The sequence below is a fragment of the Cervus elaphus genome, chromosome 4 (assembly GCF_910594005.1).
Source record: "Cervus elaphus chromosome 4, mCerEla1.1, whole genome shotgun sequence".
NCBI classification, from domain to species: domain Eukaryota; kingdom Metazoa; phylum Chordata; class Mammalia; order Artiodactyla; family Cervidae; genus Cervus; species Cervus elaphus.
Window position 1 is genome coordinate 12534186 of NC_057818.1, and position 24307 is coordinate 12558492.

General features: G+C 43.2%; 1 protein-coding gene and 1 non-coding gene across 2 annotated transcripts in view; one reads left to right on the forward strand and one right to left on the reverse strand.

Annotated features, from left to right (window-relative positions):
* The window catches only part of USP10 (ubiquitin specific peptidase 10), a 64870-nt gene that overhangs the window by 21438 nt on the left and 19125 nt on the right, over positions 1-24307 (forward strand). Inside the window, exons 2-4 of the mRNA XM_043898198.1 lie at positions 10039-10107; positions 14540-14600; positions 19003-20049. Coding sequence (XP_043754133.1) covers positions 10039-10107; positions 14540-14600; positions 19003-20049 — 1177 coding nt within the window. The remainder of the gene's footprint in view (positions 1-10038; positions 10108-14539; positions 14601-19002; positions 20050-24307) is intronic.
* LOC122692914 lies at positions 15432-15538 on the reverse strand. The gene has a single exon (XR_006340728.1). It is a non-coding gene; the product is annotated as a U6 spliceosomal RNA (small nuclear RNA).

Consider the following 24307-nt stretch of genomic DNA (forward strand, 5'->3'; position numbering starts at 1 on the left):
CCTCTTTACACAGATACCTGTACAAACTCACAAACACATGAAAATACAGACACCTTTTCTCTTACTCTTTGAGGTTTGAGGGTGGGTTACATGCACTGGGACCCTTTAGCCTTCTTGTCTGCTTGAATGTATATTTCCCATGAATATTCTCTTAAAGTAACCGCAGTTGGACAGCTATCACTTCCATGTGTTGACATGGACGCAGTATCTTTTTCTAACCCACTGTTCGTATTCTGGATTTGTTAGTTGACCCTATGTTCTCCTTTTATAGCATTTCCCCTCCAGCGGAGGATCCGGCATAGGGTCAGATGTTGCATTTAGTTGCCCTGTCTCTTTAGCTTCCTGTTATCTGGAACTTTTCCACAGCCTTTTGTGACATTGAGTTTTTGGAAGAGCACAATCCTGCCCCTGCTTTTTGGTAACGTTCTTCATTTTGCCAGACATCTAAAACAGTTTGTGATTGAAAATTGGGAAGACTTTTGGGGATGGTGAGACTGGAACAATTGCACAATTGCACTCACCTCACATGCTAGCAAAGTAATGCTCACAATTCTCCAAGCCAGGCTTCAGCAATACGTGAACTGTGAACTTCCAGATGTTCAAGCTGGTTTTAGAAAAGGCAGAGGAACCAGAGATCAAATTGCCAACATCCGCTGGATCATCAAAAGAGCAAGAGAGGTCCAGAAAAACATCTATTTCTGCTTTATTAACTACGCCAAAGCCTTTGACTGTGTGGATCACAATAAACTGTGGAAAATTCTGAAAGAGATGGGAATGCCAGACCACCTGACCCACCTCTTGAGAAACCTGTATGCAGGTCAGGAAGCAACAGTTAGAACTGGACATGGACCAACAGACTGGTTCCAAACAGGAAAAGGAGTACGTCAAGGCTGTATATTGTCACCCTGCTTATTTAACTTATATGCAGAGTACATCATGAGAAACGCTGGACTGGAAGAAGCACAAGCTGGAATCAAGATTGCCGGGAGAAATATCAATAATCTCAGATATGCAGATGACACCACCCTTATGGCAGAAAGTGAAGAGGAGCTAAAAAGCCTCTTGATGAAAGTGAAAGAGGAGAGTAAAAAAGTTGGCTTAAAGCTCAACATTCAGAAAACTAAGATCATGGCATCTGGTCCCATCACTTCATGGGAAATAGATGGGGAAACAGTGGAAGCAGTGTCAGACTTTATTTTGGGGGGCTCCAAAATCACTGCAGATGGTGATTCCAGCCATGAAATTAAAAGACGCTTACTCCTTGGAAGGAAAGTTATGACCAACCTAGATAGCATATTAAAAAGCAGAGACATTACTTTGCCAACAAAGTTCCATCTAGTCAAGGCTCTGGTTTTTCCAGTGGTCGTGTATGGATGTAAGAGTTGAACTGTGAAGAAAGCTGAGCGCCGAAAAATTAATGCTTTTGACCTGTGGTGTTGGAGAAGACTCTTGAGAGTCCCTTGGACTGCAAAGAGATCCAGCCAGTCCATCCTAAAGGAGATCAGGTACCTGGGTGTTCATTGGAAGGACTGATGCTGAAGCTGAAACTCCAATACTTTGGCCACCTCATGCAAAGAATTGACTCATTGGAAAAGACCCTGATGCTGGGAGGGATTGGGGGCAGGAGGAGAAGGGGACGACAGAGGATGAGATGGCTGGATGGCATCACCGACTCGATGGGCATGAGTTTGAGTGGACTCCGGGAGTTGGTGATGGACAGGGAGGCCTGGCGTGCTGTGATTCACAGGGTCGCAAAGAGCTGGACACAACTGAGAGATTGAACTGAACTGAGACTGGAACATTTTAATGGAAGTTGGCTGCCCTGAATTTCTGTGATAAATTCTTTGGTGTCACAAGACTTGTGATGCTTCACCTTTTAGTCAGATACAGTTTTAGTTAAACAATTGTCACTAAAATTCAGGGCAGTGTAATTTATGTCTGCTCACTGGGGTTTGCAGTTGAATAAATCCTTGGGTTTTTCTATCTTTTGTAGTTTTAACTTCATAATTTAACTTTTCTTCCTAATTTTTTTAAGCTAAATTCTACTTTACAACGATACTTCTATTTGGCTTTTTGGAACAGTGTGGATAAAAAACACTTCTTCATAGTGATGCTTCCTGTGATTATTTGTAACTGATGTAGATGATTTTGAAAAGCACTGAAATGATAGCCTCCAAATTTATGTGGGATAGTATATTTTATTATATTACTTCCCTTCAGTGTTTGAGTGGTTACAAAAGAGACATTAGTTTCTTTGCCCATGAAAATACATGTTTTTTCACATGTGATGGCAGGAAATTGTCTTTTATTCGAAGTCTCCCATACTTGATACTTGAGTGACTTTGTGCAACTCAGATTGAGACTTGGCGCTAGCCTCTTAGCAGCCCCTTCTGTAAGCTCAGTTGCAAAACTGACATGACTGTTCTTTAGATTGTTGCAAGTGTTAATTACTTACTTTCAAAAACTCATGCATTTTAAGGATTGAAAATAGATCCGATTAGGGCAGAGAATGTGATTCATGTGCATTTTTATGGAGCTGTTTATTGATATATGTGAGCTGGTGTTAAGAGAATTATGTTAAAGTTCAGAGCAGCTCTGGCTAGCCATTTGTCAGGTGTTAAATGATACTTTAGCATTGCATAGTTGATAGTTAGCAGTTGCAGCAGTTGCTTATGGTGTCATTTTTGGATTAAATGTTTTCATCAAGTCCTAATCTGTTGTCAAGGAGATCATGAAACATAGGTGCAAACACAGCTTCTGGAAAATGGGTATATGATAGTTGTAGAGTGATTTGATAACATTGACTTTACAGTTAATCTTTTGAATAAAGTATTTTTGCATGGTTCAGAACTAAGAACTCTGAAAAGATACATCCTAAAACATCTCACTCTCCATTCCACAACCTCCACTGACTTTCCCTCCTTCCAATATCTGTTGCTTTTTAGAAATCAGTTTTTGGCTGTGCTGGGTCTTTGTTGCTGTGTGAGGACTTTTCTCTAGTTGCAGCAAGCAGGCTCTAGAGTGCTGGCTCAGTACTTGTGATGTCTGGGCTTAGATGCTTCTCGGCATGTGGAATCTGCCTGGGCCAGGGATTGGACTTGTGTCCCCTGCATTGGTGGGTGGACTTCTCACCACCAAGCCATCAGGTTAGTCCTGATTGATCTGTCTATGGTGGTTTAGTCGTGAAATCATATCTGACTCTGCGACCCCATGGACTGTAGCCTGCCAGGCTCCTCTGTCCATGAAATTTTCCTGACAAGAACATTTACTTCTCCAGGGGATCTTCCTGATCCAGGGATTGAACCCGAGTCTCCTGCATCGCTGACGAATTCTTTACTGCCGAGCCACCAGGGAAGCCCCTACCTTTATGCAGATACAAATCAGTATTTCTATTTTCCTGCCTCCTACCCTGCCCCCCCTGCCTTTTTTTAACCCAAAGAATGTTTTCTTAATTTAACAGTGTTGGAGATTTCTCCCTGTACATGCTCCTTCCATCTGGAAGGCTGCACCAGGAGCTCTTAGTCCCCAGTGGAGGTGCAGAGTTCTAACCCTGGACTGCCAGGGAGTCTTCCTGCCCTTCCTGGCGCCCTCACCAGTGAGGTTTGTGATCACGCTAACGGTGTGGATCTGTGGAGAGATTATTGACATGAAGTTGTAATGAGAAAGCACACTTAAAATCTGTAGCAGATTTTTCCAAATAATACTTTAAAAACAAAGAATTGAGTAAAATCAAAAATAATAGGAGAAAAAGTCTTTCCCTGGAGCCTAAGCATTTACTTGCCTTCTGCGATGGCCCACACTCTGTGCTTCTCTCTGGATCTGAATAAATCTACTTCTTACCTATCACTTTGTCTCTCTGAATTCTTTCTGTGATGAGACATCAAGAACATGAGCTTCATTAGATCCTGAAACCAGCTAGACCGTCCCCGCTTGTCATCAACACTGTTGCAGACGTCTTCCTGCTGTTCCTTTTCGACAACTTTTGGGCATTAACAACCGGTTGGGAAACTTCCTTGGGAGGGATAGCATCTGAAATCAAGGATGCGCGCTCATCCTCTCCTGTGAGAACTCCAAAATACAACTCGCTGCTGAACAACCATCAACAGGAGAATATTAGATCCCACCAAAAAAAGATACCCCACGTCCAAGGGCAAAGGAGAAGCCCTGGCAAGACGGTAGGAGGGGCGAAATCGTGTTTAGAATCAAACTCCATACCCGCCAGAGACGCTCGGGGGGCTCAAACAAAACCTTGTGCACTCCAGGAGACCCCACAGAGACTGAGCCAGACCTGCCTTTGAGTGTTTGAGTGTCTCCTGTGGACGTCCGGGTCATCAGTGGCCTGCCGCAGGGGCAGGGGCTCTGGGTGCAGCAGTCCTGGGTGTGGCATAAGCCCTCTTGTAGGAGGTTGCCATTAACCCTACCTTAGAGCCGTTGAGCAGACGACCCACAGACTGCAGAACAGTTATACCAAATAAATTCTCATACTGTTAAGAAGTTCTGGGACCCACAACAGATTTCCCAACCTGGGGATTTGGCAAAGGGATTGAGAGCCCCCAGGGAATTTGACTTTGGAGGCCAGTGGGATTTGACTACAGAACTTAGACAGGACTGGGAAACAGACTCTTGGAGGGCACAGACAAAACCTTGTGTGCAGCAGGGCCCAGGAGAAAGGAGCAGTGACCCCCTAAGAAACTGACCCAGACTTGCCTGTGAGTATTCAGCAGTCTCCAAAGGTGATGTGTTGGTTGGGGACAAACCAACAGGGAGGGAACACAGCCCATCAACACAAAATTGGATTAAAGATTTACTGAGCATGGCCCCTCCCATCAGAACAAGACCCAGTTTCCCCCACAGTCAGTCTCTCCTCCCATCAGGAAGTTTCCATAAGCCTCTTATCCTTTACCCTCAGAGGGCAGACAGAATGAAAGCCACAATCACAGAAAACTAACCAAACATCACATGGACCACAGCCTTGTCTAACTCTATGAAACTATGAGCCATGCCGTGTAGGGCCACCCAAAATGGATGGATGATGGTGGACAGTTCTGATAAAACATGGTCCACTGGAGAAGGGAATGGCAAACCACTTCAGTATTCTTGCCTTGAGAACCCCATGAACAGTATGAAAAGGCAAAATGATATGACAGTGAAAGATGTCTCCAGATTGGTAAGTTGCCCACTATGCTACTAGAGAATAGTGGAGAAATAACACCAGAAAGAATGAAGAGACAGAGCCAAATTGAAAACAACGCCCTATTGTGGATGTGACTGGTGATGGAAGTAAAGTCCTATAATGTAAAGAACAATGTTGCATGGGAACCTGGAATGTTAGATACATGAATCAAGGTAAATTGGAAGTGGTCAAACAGGAGATGGCAAGAGTGAACATTAACATGTTAGGAATCAGAGAACTAAAATGGACTGGAATGGGCGAATTCAACTCAGATGACCATTATGTCTACTACTGTGTGCAGGAATCCCTTAGAAGAAAGGGAGTAGCCATTATAATCAACAAGAGGGTCCGAAATGCAGTCAGTACTTGGGCACCATCTCAAAAATGGCAGAATGATCTCTCTTTGTTTCCAAGGCAAACCATTCAATATCACAGTAATCCAAGTAATCCCCAATAATGCTGAAGAAGCTGAAGTTGAATGGTTCTATGAAGACCTACAAGACCTCCTAGAACTGACACTCAAAAAAGATGTCCTTTTCATTGTAGGGGACTGGAATGCCAAAGTAGGAGTCAAGAGATACCTGGAGTAACAGGCAAATTTGACCTTGGAGTACAAAATGAAGCAGGGCAAAAGGCTAACAGAGAGCCACAATCACAGAAAACTAACCAAACATCACATGGACCACAGCCTTGTCTAACTCTATGAAACTATGAGCCGTGCCGTGTAGGGCCACCCAAGATGGATGGATCATGGTGGAGAGTTCTGTTAAAATGTGGTCCACTGGAGAAGGGAATGGCAAACCACTTCAGTATTCTTGCCTTGAGAACCCCATGAACAGTATGAAAAGGCAAAAAGATATGACACTGAAAGATACACATGGACATCATCAGATGGTCAATACCAAAATCAGATTGATTATATTCTTTGCAGCCAAAGATGTAGACGCTCTATACAGTCAGCAAAAACAAGACTGGGAGCTGACTGTGGCTCAGATCATGAACTCCTTGTTGCAAAATCGAGACTTTAATTGAAGAAAGTAGGGAAAACTGCTAGACCATTCAGGTATGACCTAAGTCAAATCCCTTACCATTATACAGGAAGTGACAAATAGATTCAAGGGATTAGACCTGATAGACAGAGTGCCTGAAGAACTGTGGACGGTTTGTGAAACTGTACAGGAGGCAGTGATCAAGACCATCCCCAAGAAAAGAAATGCAGAAAGGCAAAATGGCTGTCTGAGGAGGCCTTACAAATAGCTGTGAAAAGAAGAGATGCGAAAGGCAAAGGAGAAAAGGAAACATACACCCATTTGAATGCAGAGTTCCAAAGAATAGCAAGGAGAGATAAGAAAGCCTTCCTCAGTGATCAGTGCAAAGAAATAGAGGGAAACAATAGAATGGGAAAGACTAGAGATCTCTTTAAAAAAAATGAATGATACCAAGGGAACATTTCAGGAAAGATGGGCACAATAAAGGACAGAAATGGCATGGACCTAACAGAAGCAGAAGGTGTTAAGAGGAGGTGGTAAGAACACACAGAAGAACTATACAAAAAAGATCTTCATGACCCAGATAACCATGATGGTGTGATCACTCACCTAGAGCCAGACATCCTGGAATGTGAAGTCAAGTGGGCCTTAGGAAGCATCACTACAAACAAAGCTCGTGGAGATTGTAATGGAATTCCAGTTGAGCTATTTCAAATCCTAAAAGATGATACTGTGAAAGTGCTGCACTCAATATGCCAGCAAATTTGGAAAACTCATCAGTGGCTACAGGACTGGAAAAGGTCAGTTTTCATTCCAATCCCAAAGAAAGGCAATGCCAAAGAATGCTCAAACTACCGCACAATTGCACTCATCTCACATGCTAGCAAAGTAATGCTCACAATTCTCCAAGCCAGGCTTCAACATTATGTGAACCGTGAACTTCCAGATGTTCAAGCTGGTTTTAGAAAAGGCAGAGGAACCAGAGATCAAATTGCCAACATCCTCTGGATCGTTGAAAAAGCACGAGAGTTCCAGAAAAACATCTCCCTCTGCTTTATTGACTACACCAAAGTCTTTGACTGTGTGGATCACAACAAACTGTGGAAAATTCTGAAAGAGATGGGAATACCAGACCACCTTAACTGCCTTCTGAGAAATCTGTATGCAGGTCAGGAAGCAACAGTTAGAACTGGACATGGACCAACAGACTGGTTCCAGATAGGGAAAGGAGTACGTCAGGGTTGTATATTGTCACCTTGCTTGTTTAACTGACATGCAGAGTACATCATGCGAAATGCCAGGCTGGATGAAGCACAACCTGGATCAAGATTGCTGGGAGAAATATCAATAACCTCAGATATGCAAATGACACCACCTTTATGGCAGAAAGCGAAGAAAAACTAAAGCCGCTTGAGAGTGAAAAAGTTGGCTTAAAACTCAACATTCGGAAAACTAAGATCATGCCATCTGGTCCCATCACTTCATGGCAAATAGATGGGGAAACAATGGGAACAGTGAGAGACATTATTTCCTTGGGCTCCAAAATCACTGCAGATGGTGACTGCAGCCATGAAATTAAAAGACGCTTGCTCCTTGGAAGAAAAGCTATGACCAAACTAGATAGCATATTAAAAAGCAGAGACATTACTTTGCCAACAAAGGTCCGTCTAGTCAAAGCTGTGGTTTTTCCAATAGTCAGGCATGTATGGTTGTGAGAGTTGGACTATAAAGAAAGCTGAGTGCTGAAGAATTGATCCTTTTGACCTGTGGTGTTGGAGAAGACTGTTGGGAATCCCTTGAACTGCAAGGAGATCCAACCAGTCCATCCTAAAGGAGATCAGTCCTGAATAGTCATTGGAAGGACTGATGTTGAAGCTGAAGCTCCAATACTTTGGCCACCTGATGGGAAGAAATGACTCATTGGAAAAGACCCTGATGCTGAGAAAGGTTGAAGACGGGAGGAGAAGGGGACGACAGAGGATGAGATGGTTAGATAGCATCACCAACTAGATGGACATGAGTTTGAGCAAGCTCTGGGAGTTGGTGATTGACAGGGAAGCCTGGCGTGCTTGGGTTGCAAAGAGTCAGATGTGACTGAGCAACTGAACTGAAGCATTCTGATGGTTGACCATGAGGTTTGTTCCTGCAGACTGGTGGAAGGCTTGCTGGGTCATGGTTCCTCCCCTTCCTCTTCATTGACGTGATTTTATTGAATCATTTGAAATTTTAGTTCTCTTACTGGATTGACCAATTTCTGTTTTTTTAAAAAGACTTTAGATTGTATGGAAACTCAAATAAGAAAGTATACATAGAAGTGTGATTTCAATGAGTATTTCATTTATTTTTATCTTTCCAAGAGAAATCCAGCCTGAAGAGAAAAGCTTAGCAATTCTTTAAGAACATTCACTTCTTATCCTAATGTGTCTTCCCCACATTGTGAATTAAACAGCCGCTCAGAAGGTAGCGTGGATCTCTTTTACGTGGACAACATTCCTGTTGTTGGCATTAAATAAAGCAGCATGAGTCTTCCTTCATGTTTGCTTGGGCTTCACGTCTACAGTATCGATCATCTTTTGGATCCTGCTTGTTTGTTACTGCTTTTGTATCCCTTGAATGCATTTTCTGGAATTCTTAAGCAGCCCACCTCCACCCATCCCAAGTGTGTATGAGAGTCACAATTATTTTGCCTTTTGCACTTGAGTAGTAAACTATAGAATAGAATTCTATGAAAACAAAAAGAAATACTTTTTTTCTTGGAACTTTCATAGCATTGCTGTCTTACAGTATTGATCTTGGTTCTTTAAGATCGTCTGTTGAGTTTGTAAATTTAGTAATTTAAATTTAATAATCCTTTGATTTCTTTGAATACTTCCTTGTTCTCGCTTCCTTTTTTCCTTGACAGTCTGCTTATTTTACCTGTTAGAATTTCTTTCATGATACAGATTAGAATTTTAACTTCTTTTCTGTTTCCTATGTTTTGTTTACACAGATTCATTTTCCCCTGTTTTAATAGTAACCCTCTTTATTCCTGTTTATTGCTGCCTCTCATGTCTTTTGATTTTTTGTTGTCCATTCATATTCAAGAACTGAAATCATTAATTTTTTGGTGGATGTGTTTCCTAGGCACATGGGAAGTTTACTGTTTCTCTAACAGGCTTTCCCTGTGAAGCTCCGCCCCCCGCCCCCTGCAAAGTTCCCTTGTTCCTTTTTGTAATGATTCCTTCCTCCGACCTTGAAGCCATGGATCTGTTTTCTGTCCTTAGCTTGTGGCCTTGTAAGTCTGATGCTTCTCTTAGTGTGATGCTTTAGAGAGTCATTGATTAGTAGTTCATCATGTTCATGTATCATGTCAACCTCTTGATATAGATTTGGCTTCTTTTCAGTTTCTGGTGGTTATGAGTACAGTTGCTGTAAATTTCAGCATACAGGGTTTTTTTGTTTTTTTTGTGTGTGTGTGTGGACATTGTTCTTCATTTCTCTTTGGTAAGTGCTTAGGAGTAGGCTTGCTGGGTTGTGTGGTAAGTAAACTTTATAAGGAACTGCCACCCTTTTTTTTCCCCTGAGTTGCTATGCCTTTCTGCATCCCTAGTTGCTTCACATCCTTGCTGGTAGTTGGTATTGTCTGGAACATTTTCCCCCATCATAAGGCCCATCATTTTGATTTTCTTCCATAAAATCGTAAGGTTTTTATCTAGACTTAAAGATCTCTCTGCAGTGGGACTATAAAGGAGCACCAGACAGCGTTGTCTGTTTACTGGGGAAAGGGTCTTGGGGGTTCTGGCTAATTATTTATAGGATTGATGTAACACTTTTTTCTGAAACTGTATGATTTGTGTATGTTATGGGATCTGTGATTCTTTTTTTTTTTCTTCCCAGTATATTTTTGGAGATTTTAGCCCTGATGAATTCAATCAGTTCTTTGTGACTCCTCGCGCTTCAGTTGAGGTAAGACAAAATTTTGTTTTATTGAGTGCATGCATAGATTTAATTGATGATTATGTTTTAGATCTGTTGTTATTGTTGTTGTTTTATTTATGCCTTTTAAATAGGAATTCCAATGTACAGAAAAGTGTGGAGGCTAACATGAAAAAAATGACTGGACCCACCCATTGGATTTGACTACTGCTATACTTGTAAATAGCAAAACATTACAGAGACAGTTGAAGCTTCCGTTGTATACTCTCATTCCCCTTATTCCCCAGAAATACTGAAACTCTGCCAAAAATGCACAGTACGTTTTGTTTTCTGGCTGTGATTTTCACCTCTTTACTGTGCATGTACTGTGCACTGTTGATTGTTTGGTGAAAAATGTCTCACCAGGGGCTTCCCCAGGGGCTCAGTAGTAAAGAATCTGCCTGCGATGCAGGAGATGTGGGTTTGATCCCTGGGTCAGGAAGATTCCCCTAGAAAAGGAAATGGCAACCCACTCTAGTATTCTTACCTGAGAAATTCCATGGACAGAGGAGCCTGGTGGGCTACAGCCCATGGGGTTGCAGAAGAGCCCTGACTTGTGACTAAACAACAGCAATAAAGTGGTATCATACTGTATTCATCATTTTGTAGTTCGTTTATTTTAAGCTAAATATTCTTTAGATTTATTTGGACATTTTGTTCTTGTTCTTTGATTTTAATTGTTAAATTTTTTTTTTTTGGCTGTGCCCTGTGGATCCTAGTTCCCTGAGCAGGGAATGAACTTGGGTGCCCACAGCAGTGAAAGCGCAGAGTCCTAACTACTGAATTGCCAGGAAATTCCCCGTTAATTGTTCAATATTGAGCTTACCTGTTTTCATGTTGAGGGGGACTATCTAGGTCTTCAGTTCTTCCATTATTATAGAAATGTGGCAGTAATCATATTTTGTTATGTCTCCTCATGCTCGTCTGTGGGTTTCTCCAAGAAATACTCCTAGGAATGGAATTTTGGTGCCCTGCAAGGAATAAGCATCTTCAGCGCGTCTGCTTTCTAAGTGGTTGTCACAGTCTGCACTCCCATCACTCGTGCATGAGAGTTTTTGTTGTTGTTCAGTCACTCAGTCATGTCATACTGTTTGTGACCCCATGGACTGCAGCACACCAGGCCTCCCTGTCCCTTACTTACCATCTCCCGAAGTTTGCCCGAGTTCATGTCCATTGCATCGGTGATGCCATCCAGCCACTCATCCTCTGATGCCCTCTTCTCCTCCTGCCCTCGATCTTTCCCAGCATCAGGGACTTTTCCACTTTTCTATTGAGTCAGCTGTTTTCATCAGATGACCAAAATACTGGAGCTTCAACTTCAGCATCAGTCCTTCCAACCAGTATTCAGGATTGATTTTCCTTAAGATTGACTGGTTTGATCTCCTTGCTGTCCAAGGGACTTTCAGGATCCTCTCTTCTCCAGCACCACAGTTTGAAGGGATCAGTTCTTTGGTGTTCTGCCTTCTTTATGGTCCAGCTCTCACAACTCTACATGACTGCTGGGAAGATCATAGCCTTAACTATATGAATCTTTTAGATCCCATTAAAAAGAAAAATTTTTGAGAATTCCCAGTATGCTGTGCTCAGATGTTCTGATTGTGTCCAGCTTTTTTTTGACCCCATGGACTGTAGCCTGCTAGGCTCCTCTGTCCATGAGATTTCCCAGGCAAGAATACTGGAGTGGGCTGCCATTTCCCTCTCCAGGGAATCTTCTCAACCCAGGGATCGAACCCGCGTCTCTTATGTAAGTCTCTTGTATTGACACTTGGATTCTTTACCACTAGTGTCTCCTGGGAATCCCCATTCTCAGTATAGACATACTTAAAATTTTTGTTAATCTGATGGAGTAAGTGGATTTTTGTTGTTTTAATTTACATCTCCCAGATTACAAACATTTGAGCACCATTACATTACTTTCACATGTCCATTGGCAGTGTAGATTTCTGCTTCTGTTAATTACCTGTTCTATATCTTTTGTCCATATTTTTATCAAATGGCTTGTCTTTTTCTTATTGATTTGTAGGGTTAATCTTTGGGAGTACATTTTAAAGTTTTAATGTCATGTATTTTTTTTCCTCATAGTTTGTAGATTTTTTTTTTTTTTTTAATTTTTTATTAGTTGGAGGCTAATTACTTCACATAGTTTGTAGATTTTTAAAAATATCTTTTAAGAAGTTTTTTCCTTCCCTGAGGTCATAAAGACATTTAAAAAGTTTTTAAAGTTTTTGTTTTCACTTTGGTATGTAATTAAACTTGAGATTGTAGTGTTGAGTGTGTGTGTGTATGGTATTGGTGGTGGGGATCTAACCTCTCATCCCATTGCAGTAGCAAAAAGATTTAAAAATATTACCTTCTTATTGAAGGTCCTGAGTATTGACCTCACAATATGGTAGCACTGTTTTCAGAGTAAGTTGGTTTGGTTTTGTATCTAATACAAATAAATTTCAGCTTTTTCTGTTGCTCAGTTTCCTTTGTGAGATTTTGTATTTTTGCTTAAAAAATTCTCTATTCTTATAAGTAACTGTATAATTAAAGAGAGAACTTTGAACAATTCTTGCAGTTTTATTCTGCTGCATTTCTATTACATCCAGTTACCACAAAGGGGTATCTTAGAGGTGATGGAGGTTTGCTGCGTTAGAGGCACCATATGCAGTGTATAGAGTAAAAAAAAAAATACACACGTTTTCTGTGCCTGAACTCATTCTGGCATTCAGTAATTCCCAGTTATGCACTTACTAGGTTAACAAACCAAAGTAAGTGTTTTAAACACACTGAACAGAAAACAGCAGTATGGCCCTGGGGCATGCCGGGGGCTCTGTTTTCAGACCCTGGCTCTCCTACTCCCTAGATTGTGTGTGAGTACAGTGTGATTTCAAAAAACAAGACTTTGAGTGCCTTACAACTTAGATTTTTATCACCAGGGGGCACCCTAGTGTCATCAGTGGAGTAAAGGCTATGTCTGGGAGTTTGCTGTCTTCTGTGACTGCAGAGGGATGTCATCTTGAGTTGTGGCTTTCCCAGACACACTGTTTGGCTCCATGTGTCCACGCCAGTGGTAAAGGCTGGGGTACCGGATGGGAGCATTGGAGTGGTGTGTGGAATGGTCTACAGGCTCAAGTGCCGCCCACCTGGGCACAAAGTGCTTTGCCATGATGAATGCTGGAATGGCCCTGTGTGGTGAAAATATGCACTGCTCTCAAGTCCAGAAAGTGGTCAGCTCCCTTTGTTTTCTTGGGCTTCCCTGGTGGCTCAGACCGTGAAGAATCTGCTGGCAATGCAGGAGACCGGGGTTCGATCCCTTGGTCGGGAAGATCCCCTGGAGAAGCCCCACGGACAGAGGAGCCTAGCAGGCTACCGTCTAAGGGGTCACTAAGAGTGGGACACGACTGAGTGACTAGCAGTTTTGTTTTTTTAGCTTCTTATTTGTCATTAATTCTCTCAGGAGAGTACTTGGAGGGATAAGCTTTTATCTCTGAGACTGTTGCATTGACTCCCTAAGAGTCAGTAGGAAATCAGCTGAGGCAGTAGCTCTGAGACAGTTGTGGGCCTGAGCGTCTCCTGGGCGCCTCTGGACATGCCGACCCTGGGGCCCCGTCCCGGCACCCCAGGCTGTCGTACTGCCTGTGCTGGAGCGTGCAGGCTTTGAGAAGTGCTGCGGTAGAAGCCGTGTTAGGCTGTGATCCTTTTGTTCTTTTGTTCTGCCTTCAGATTGCAATTATCTGTCCACTTACTTACCCCTTTCCATTCTAAACTTTCTCATTTCAACCATTCCAGCTCCTAAGTATTATGGAATAGCCAGGAGGGGCAAACAATGGGCATATTCATGATACCTTCCTGCATCTTACAGAGAGCCCAGGCACTGGCCATTTTGCTGTCTCTCTCGCAAACAAGGAGTGCGATTGCCAGCTGTGTCCACTTATTTAAGATACCCTGTCAAAAAGAGAGCTGTGATTCTCAGGCTTCTCTTTCCAGCTGCTTTGTTCACTGTCCCCAGGCTTGGTTCCTGCCTGTGGCTGAGTGGACGTGTAGTGATGGTGAACAACGTGTGCAGATGGCCACTGGTCAGTGGACAAAGACAAGCGTTTATATGCTATTTGATGTGCACTCTGCAACTCCTGTGAAACAGAGGGTGTGTCGTGAGCCTTTTGTAGCTGGTTGACATGGCCATTGGAGCCCGTTTTTTATTTTTTGCCTCATTTTCGGATCTGTTTGATAGCAATCAGTATTGGAAAGCATTCTAATGGTGTTTTAAAATGAAGATGTTTAATCTTACTGTCTCCCCATCTGTGTTATTTTGTTAAAAATAGTGTTATGAGAAGTTGCATGGATAAATAGCCTTTTAATGAGGGTTGCTTTAATGAAATAGCATGTGTTGAACTTTAACAATTTGTTGAGTTAAACTCTTTTCCCCTTCCCTGGGCAGCTTCCTCCATACGGCGGGACAGTTCTGTGTGGCGCACAGGCTGCTGGTGACCTCCCCGACGGTAAGCCCTGCCCTCTGCTCCCCAGTGCACGCGCTGCGGGTGCAGGCTTCCTTCCTTTCCTTTCCTGCTTGATGTTTTTGCTGTAAACTCCAGTAGCTTTAATCACCAAACCACTTTGGCTAATGAATTAAAGTTTATTCTGTGCTTCAGAGTGTCAGACTTCCAAGGTGAGTTTTGGAAATAATTGCTCATTTCTGTTTGTTTTGTAAGAATCCTCTGGCACAGGAGTACCCTTCACAGCCAAGGCTGTCTGTGTGGGTTCTGGAGTGGGCTCTCTGTTGAGTGCACCGGCTGTTGGGCCCAGAGCTGGCAAGTCTCTGAGTACGTGCCTTCCACCCGGCTCAGTGGCAGCTCGTTTCTCTTGTCCTGAGTTTGCGGCTATGTCCACGCCTGTCATCAAGGCTCTTGGGAATTCAGGTGACCTCTTCACCTCCTGTCCTGTTATGACTGAGTAGCTGGCTGTCTCTGTCCCAGACACTGAGCTGATCACTGGGGGTGATGCTTACTGAGTTGCAGCCTTCTCATGTATGTCACAGTGTCACTAACAGTAGGGTCCTCTCGTCTTGCTGGCTGCCACTGCACGTGTCAAACCTGTCTGGACCGCCTTTCAGTTTGCATCGTGCTCAAGGTCCTCAGTGGCCTTGGAGAAGCTGGAAGCTGAACCTTTTCTTTGAGAGCAGTGATTTGGTTCCCTGTTTCTATAGCATGGTCAGAAAGGGTTTTATTATAATTTAGATTTAAATATAAACCTTGCAGAGACCATGTAAACTTTTTATCTACAGACAAATGAGAAAGTGATTTTTTTTTTCCATTTATTTTTATTAGTTGGAGAAAAATATGGAGCGCTTCACGAATTTGCATGTCATCCTTGCACAGGGGCCATGCTAATCTTCTCTGTATCGTTCCAATTTTAGTATATGTGCTGCCGAAGCGAGTATGAGAAAGTGATTTTATCTAAAATTATTAGCAGCTTTATAAGAAACATAAGGTAGGACAGTTCTAATGATGACTTAGGACGAGGATAAAATAAGAGATGCCAGAGGGACCCAGGCACCCTTGCTGGGCCTCCCAGCCTCTGGGGCCCCCTTGTTAATCTGTGGGTTGAGGTGCTCCCTGACTTCCAGTACTTGGCACACAGCTGCTGTGCTGCCAGTGTTTGCTTGGGCTCACAGATGTCTCGCTGTCTTCCCTGTTGTCAGAGCCCTGGTTCAGGTTGTGCCTTACCATCCTCCCAGGGGCTTTGGCTGCAGACGAAGGCTCCCCCTCCCTCTCAGACCCCCAGTGTCGCAGGGCCTCTCCCCTCTGCTCCACTCTCTCCTCCTTGCTCCCACCACGTCCCCCACCCACCCCAGGCTGGCATTCCTGCTCAGTTAACGTTTCCTGGCCGTTTCTCTCCGTTCTCCCCTCTCTCCTCTCAAGTCCATCTTTTAATCTGCCAAAAACACAGCTGCTCACACTGAGAGAAGCCAGCTTAAAGGCCCCCGTTCCCCAAGGCCTCTTCTGTCCTGTTGTGTAATTTTCATTTCTCCTACGGTGCCAGCTCACTGTCAGGTAGTCCGTGAGTCTGCCCCCCTGTTTTAGGCTGAGTTCAGCTGTGGGCGGTGGAGACCGCAGCGCATCCGGTTCTGTGTGCACGGTGCAGTGTCTGCAGAGTTGTAAACCCTCGGGAGGGTTTGGATGAGTGCTTGAGAGTAATTTGTTCTGGCACTTCCCACCACGGCCGGCTCCGCACACTCTAGGTGGGGGCTCCTAATGTGGCCTTTCTAAGTTAGTCCCCAAAGCGGGAAGTAGCCTTACCCCCTCCCCTCCCCTCCCCTCCCCAATCTGGTTATCCTGCCAGCTCCTCTGACCTCTCTGTAGTTTCTGATCCAAATAGATCTCTTTTTGTGTGTGTTGAGGAGCATTCTGTTTTTTAAATTTATTTATTTTTATTTGAAGGATCATTACAGTGTTGTGTTGGTTTCTGCCATGTACCAACACGAACCTCCCTCCCACCTCCCACCCCCTCCCACCCCTCTAGGTTGGCACAGGCCCCAGTTTGAGCTCCCTGAGTCATGCAGCAAATTCTCGTAAAGCTGTAGAGGCTTTATCTCACCCACCCTCTGCTTCGTCATTTCCATCTTTGATGTCTGTCTCCCTATAGATGTAATCCCCTGAGGCAGGGACCTTGCCTTCCTACTCTCTGTACCCCTCCCCCTTGATAATAAACACTGCACATGGCTGAGAGCGCCATGATTGTTGACCTGACTCACTGTAAGCTGATTGGAGAAGTCAACTGAGGAAGCCACTTAAGTAGTGGTTCTCAGACAGACGTGGGCATGAGCATCTCCTGGGTGCCTCTGCGCATCTCGGACTTCAGATGCCCATCTGGGCACCCCAGGCTACTGTACTGTGAGTGCTGCAGGGCACAGGCTTTGAGAGGGCCGTGTTAGGGTGTGTTTGTTGTGTTTGAGCTAATTTTCCTTCCCCCAACAAATCTCCTGCCTGATGATCCAAGTGCCCATGAGCTTGTAGGCCCTCCACCACTTTTCTAGCCCGACAGGTTGGACCTTGTCCAGACTTCTCTGCCCTGGAGTGCAGTGGATGTGTGTGTCCACAACCCGTGTTCCTGCATAAGAAAAGGAACTGAACTGTTCTGGGTAGGACTCAGCCTTGCAGCGATTTGGTCAGACTGTCCACAGTCTGGTAAATGTTTTGGTAACAACTATAGCATATCAGAATGATTCCATTAATATCACATCACATTCTGGAGTGTTGTATGTTACGATAAGATTAATGATTACGATGTAGAACGCACTGTGTCTGTCAGGAATAACCAAACTCTGCACAGGCTGCGTGGTAGAGCACATACTAACTTCACTGTGACTCCTCATGTACGTCCCAGTCTCTGAACGGCGGCCTCCCTGCTTCAGCTACATCCGTCATGGTCCACAGAGCAGCTCTGCATCCTCGCAGCCTCAGTGGATGGAGCTCCCTGGAAGCAAACTGGACAGCTCACTTTTAGGGATAATGGAGAAATACATTTCCTTTGGTGATTGTTTTCAAAATAAGGAAACCACGAATCAGTGCTCAAGGGCCAGAGGATTGAAATTGTCCTCTCGGTATCTCTATAGATGGTTAGCTGTAACCATCATCATGTTCTTTTTTCAGGAATGTTTTGCTGTCTGGCTGGTGTATTCTCCCCACTCGCAGGGTGTGTGATATCAAACCAAATGGAGAATTAGAAAACTATTTAGGGCCCTGGCCCCTCTGTGGGGCTGTTTTTTCTCCTCTAAAAATACTTCCAAAGTAAAATATATTCAGTTTTCTGAGTAGAATATGATTATTTTAGTACTGTGATTTTTTTTTTTCTTGAAATAAACGCCTTGAGAAAAAGTGGGCCTCTTGTGCTAGACTTGAGAAATCTTCAGTAGTGCATGAAAAATAAATTAAAAAACACATCCTTTCCTAACTTCAAAATGTTTAACTATTTCATCAGATGACATTGGTGTTTAGTTTCTGTTGAGAAACTCATTTGATTCTGAAACTCACCCTAATTTTCAAGATGTGATCTGTGAAAAAAATGTCCATCTTAAATGGAAAGAACGTGTGGATTGTTGTCAGTGGGGAAGAGGTATTAAAGGATTTCAAGGAGATTTTTAAAGGTTTGCAGTCCTAACTTTATCTTTTGGGATTTTTGGAAGCACCGTCCTTACTCATGGAGTTAATCCAATATGAATTAATTTAGGAGAAGTCACAGGCACTCATGCAAGGCCATTTTTGGGCTTCAGTTAAGGTTGTTAATAGAAGAGTCTGGGAAATGGATAATTTGAAAGAGTGCTTTTGTATAATTCATACTTTTTGAATTATTAAATTGGACAAATTAGAGAAACCATATATATATGTACATATATATATATACACATATATATATGTACATATATATATATATACATATATATATATATAAAATACATAGAGAGTGTGAGCAAGCAGTGGTTTTCAAGTCCCCAAGTTGGTCATCTTGATTTTTAAAAATTAAGTTTTCCAAAATATATATGCCCTAGTCTTAGGTATAAAGTAAACTAATAAAATCAGATTGCTTTGAGGGACATGTTCAGACAGGCAGAATAGCATTTGTTTCCTATTCATAGTTTCATTTTAATTTCTACCTTAACTGCCGTGAGTACAAAATGGATACCAGCTTCTGTATTTCATATCTTCAAACTAAATACAATTTTGTGGTTATTATTTATTTCAGCAGATTACTTATTTAGCACAAATTAAATGTTATAGCTTTGTTAATTACTGTAAGATTTTAAGGTTTCAGTTTCAAAAAGAAATAATTACTGAGACTTTCATAAGTTGTATAGCTGTGTTCTTAACTAGTGGGATATTTACTGATCATTTTCTTTCTAAACAGGGCACGACTATCAGAGAATTGAATTTGGTGTTAATGAAGTAATTGAACCCAGTGACACTTTGCCGAGAACTCCCAGCTACAGTATTTCAAGCACATTGAATCCTCAGGCCCCTGAATTTATCCTTAGCTGCACAACTTCCAAAAAGCTCCCTGATGACATTGATAAGGAAGTGAACTACAGCTCCGCCAACTGCCAGTACCCGGGCCCTGCCCTTGCCCTGGATGGCGGCTCTCATGCCGAGGCGGAAGCTTTAGAGAACGATGGTGTTTCGGGTGGTCTTGGACAAAGGGAGCGTAAGAAGAAGAAAAAACGTCCCCCTGGATATTACAGTTACTTGAAAGACGGTGGCGAGGGTGAACCTTCGGCGGAAGCCCTGGTCAATGGCCACGCCGGCCCAGCAGTCCCCAACAGTGTAGGTGCCGAGGACGCAGACTTGATGGGGGATGTGCCCATGGCAGGAACCCCCCGGACTTGGGGCAGCCCTCAGGATGCCACGGACTTTGTCAGCGACGCCGGGCCTGCTGGGGCTTTCCCCGGAGCCCTGGACAGCGGGGCCAGGACTGCAGGGCAGCCCGAGGTCTGCCCCGGGGCCAACTCAGAGGCCTCCTGCCTCCCTGCCGAGGCCGGCAGGGACACCCTGTTGAGGACAGCTGTGGCTCAGCCCTCCGTGGGGACTGATACTACTGAGAACCTTGGAGTCACTAATGGACAAATACTTGAATCCTTGGGTGAGGGCACAGCTGCCAATGGGGTGGAGTTGCACACTGTGGAGAGCTCGGACTCGGACCCCGCCAAGGCCGAGAGCGCCCCACCTCCTGCGGATGCCCCGGCCTCCGCAGCGGGCACTGTGCCTGCCAGTCAGCCTGCCAAGTCGTGGGCCAGTCTTTTTCATGATTCTAAGCCCTCTTCCTCTTCCTCACCTGTGGTTTCTGTGGAAACTAAGTATTCCCCTCCCGCCACGTCTCCCCTGGTCTCTGAAAAGCAGGCGGAAGTCAAGGAAGGGCTGGTTCCAGTTTCAGAGGATCCTGTAGCCATAAAGATTGCAGGTATAGTTCAAAAGATAGAGGTCTGAGGCCAAGATGGGAGCAGACAGTCTGTGTTCAAATGAATTTCTGAACAATACCTGTGCCTTATGTGTCACTGAAAGTAAAATGACATATGAGCAGAATGGGGTGGGGAGGGATATCTTACTTTTACATTAAGTGGAAAATCCATGTCCGTTATCAGTCATTTTCTGTTGACATTTACATTTCCACGTCTTGCCTTCTGACCAAGTAATTGTGCTCCCTTGTGTGACTAATGGATAGTCCTGTCTGTGTTCCAGTTATTACAACCTCGGGGTCGTAATCCCTGAGGATTCTACTAACTTTGGAGTTATTTCTTAGGATATAAGAAAGTATTGGTTTTTTTTCTTTTTAATGCGTGTATTGTATTGAGTAAATGGATTTTATTCAGTTTTAGCACAGCAAGGCCAACTCGACTGGAAAAGAAAAACTGCAACAGTTTGGCCTGAAGTTAATGTTTCATTTGCTATGCTAAGGCTCAGAAGGTAGGGCCAGTTCACAATAAAACTGTAAAGCCTCATGGCTTCTGTTTCTAAAGTTAAAGTGGGCAGTCAGAGGCAGGAGCGTGTATGTTTTTACACATGACTAAGAAGCTGGGGCTGTTTCTCAGGATTCATTATCCAAAGAGTACCAGTAGCCAGCACTTCAGATTCTTACCCCATTAGCCCAGTTAAAATGAACTGTCTTTTTTTTTAGTTTATTGGCTGCATTGGGTGTGTGTTGCTGCTTGAGGTTTTTCTAGTTCGGAGAGCAGGGGCTACTGTCTGGATGTGATCATGCTTCTTATTTTGGTGGCTTCTCTTGTTGCAGAGCACAGGCTCTATAGTGAGGGCTTAGTGACTCAGATGGTAAAGCATCTGCCTGCAATGAGGGAGACCCAGGTTCGATCCCTGGTTTGGGATGATCCCCTGGAGAAGGAAATGGCAACCTGCTCCAGTACACTTGCCTGGAAAATTCCATGGATAGAGGAGCCTGGCAGGCTACAGTCCATGGGGTCACAGAGTTGGACACGACTGAGCAACTTCACTTTCTTCCTTCATTTCCTTCTTTTAGCAGTTGTGATGCATGAACTTAGTTGCCCCGAGGCATGTGGAACCTTCCTGGATCAGGGATCAAACCTGTGTCCCCTGCATTGGCAGGCAGATTCTTAACCACTGGATCACCAGGGAGGTTCTGAACTGTCTTATTTAGGCTTTAATGTTTGCTGGTTTAACATTTTGGCATTCTGACAGCATTTGGTACCAGGATGACGGTGAAAGCAGTAGAGAGGTGCAAAATGTATACTCTTTTACGAATGGTCAGAATTCCATCAAATATAAAACACATCCTTTTGTTGGTAGAAAGATGACAGAAGCAATACTTGAAAAAGTTTTTAAATGAGCATTTTATTCCTATACAAAATACATTATTTTGAGTAATCTAGGTGTCTGGGTTTCTCTTAAAATGAGAAGTTAATTGATAGATGCATCAGCATTTTGGACTTTTAAAATGATAACTTTTAGGTTATTTAGGTGAATTTTTTATTGTAACTTTTTAAAACGTGTTCACTGCAAGGGAAAGCTGTAAGAGTCAAGGGAGAACAGTAACAGCCTTTGTGTAGATCATTAAGTTAAACATCATTCTTAACCTGTAGTGGGAGATGCATGGTATGATGCTTTTAAAAGGGGACATTCTAATTTTAAAGTCAGAGTGAAAGTGACAGTCGTTCAGTTGTGTCCGACTCTTTGCGACCCCATGGACTATATGGTTCATGGAATTCTCCAGGCCAGAAAACTGGAGTGGGTAGTCATTCCCTTCTCTAGGGGATCTTCCCAACCCGGGGATCGAACCCAGGTCTCCCACACTGCAGGCGGATTCCTTACCAGCTGAGCCACCAGGGAAGCCCTTAAAGTCAGAAAGCATTGTCATTATGTTTATATTCCTAAAATTGCTTCACAGTGGGTGGTGGTGGTTTAGTTGCTAAGTTGTGTCTGACTCTCTTGTGACCCCATGGACCGTAGCCTGCTAGGCTCTTCTGTCCATGGGATTTCCCAGACAAGAATACTGAAGTTGGTTGCTATTTCCTTCTCCAGTGGACCTTCCCAACCCAGGGATCGAACAAGGGAGTCCTGCATTGTAGGTGGTCTCCTGCATTGCAGGCAGATGCTTTATTGCCCAGCCACCGGGGAAGCCCACTTCACAAAGAAAACCTCCATTCCTGGGAAATTTCCTCAATCTTTATTTAAAAGGAGAAAGAAAAGATTCATTTTAAATGTTTTAAAGCATTCTAGTCAAATAACTTTAAATGTGGTTTGATACATAGTTTGCTGTGTATGTTAAAATCTAGTTGACTTGCTAAAATCTGATGGTAAACTACTCTCTAGAACATTGTTAGGAAAGACCCTGGTGGTCCAGTGGTTAGGACTCGGCACTTTCACTGGGCCAGGGCCTAGGTTCAAGTCCTGGTTGGGAAACTAAGATCCTGCAAGCGATGCAGCTCCTCCAAAAGAGAAATAAAATAGAGCAACACTGGGTGCTCTTAGTTATTTGTATTCCTGTAGAGTATTGCTACAGTCTAATCACTTTTGAATTGATGGTTCCCCATTACCTCCCCCCAAGATTTATTTTTTTTAACCCTGTTTTTGATTAGGTCAGATAATGTTTTCATTATCTGAGCAAAAGCATGGTTCCTTTTAAAATGTTTCATTCTTTTGAGCCTGGTTACTGAACCTTAGAAATGCAGAATGTAGTTGCTGACGGTTTTCAACTGAGTAACTGTTGGAGTCACACTGAGCTTAGGTAAAGTAGATTGTTTAGAATTTTTCCCCCTTTGTCATATTCCCCTCCTGGGAGGTTTACTTGATAAAAATGAAAGGCATATTGAGGTTGTAGTTGGTCAGATCACTACCGCAGACGTAACTTTAATGGTAGGCCCACTTACCTTAAGCAGCACTTAACTGTGAAATTCTAGCTCCTTAGTTAAAAGATCTGTTGATGTTGGCTGTCATGGAATTTGACTTGCATTAACATCTAAGCGGTTCTGCTGAGAGTAATTTTTATGTGTATCATTTTTATTTATTAAATTTGGGAAAGAAACAGGAGGAAACAGCAGTTTGAATAAGTTTATTCTCTTTTGAGTTCTTAGAAGGATATTAATATCCACAGGCCAATTTTTGACCCCAGGGTCATTTATTTTGGGTGTCCGCATTTCTGGATCATCTATCTGCCCTGTCATTATGTCTGTGCTTAATGCATGCTGGGTAGTTTTGTGTAACCACAAGTGAAATGTAACTCAGATCAACTGCACACAGAAAATAATAGTCATACACAGCATTTTGGAGTGAAATGTAGCCAGATTTCAGTTACTCATGGTCTGTTTATCCATTACTGCATTGCATTCTGCTTTTACGTTCTTTGGTGGCAAGGCCATCTTCATGGTGTCATTTGTCAACATTTTGTTCCATTCGCTGTTTTTCTTAAGTGTAAACTCTGATTTAAGCAGGTGACGGAAGGGAAAAGCACTTCCCCAACCTGATGGGAAGCATGAACCTGCACAGGAGGCCTGCAGAGGCTTGGGGAGGCTTCCATGTTTCAGGAAGTGGTTTATGTCAGTCTGAGAGGGAGTATATGTCATTTTTCAGTAGGAATGACTGAGCCAGGAGATGAGCAAAAGGAACATGAAAATCTTAATTCTTATAGCTTGTTTTGAAACTAAGTGCAAAACCTGAGGCACAGACCCATGTTGAGAGTAAGTGTGACAGATACAAGCAGAGGGGGCAGCCTCAGCTGGTGCTCCCTCCAGAGCCTGGAATGGAACATAGCCTGGTGAGTGATGAACATTAAACTCCTCCTGGGCTTTTACTGGGGATCACTTGTCCTCTCCCAAACCTGAATTATATAAAATGCTTTCAGATCACACACAGAGTTATTTCGTTCTTTATGTTTTGCTTTCAAAACTGTGCACCAGTGTATTCTGTTTTAAAGGTGTGTAAATAATGGTGGCAAGGAGAGAGACCAGGCTGAATGCCCAAATAGGAGCAAGAATTCTAGTCTCAGAGAACTCTGTAAACTGAGGTCTTAGCTGAAAAACATTCTGTTCTGTGGGGTATTGAGGCTCTAGTCATGCCATTTATTATGAATTTTAGTAAAACACACTTAATAGATGATTTTATACTGTTTTAGACCTTAAAATTGTCACTGGAGAGAGCCATAAAATCACTACAAATTGGATCTGCTCAGAAAAATGAATTCTTGGATCTGT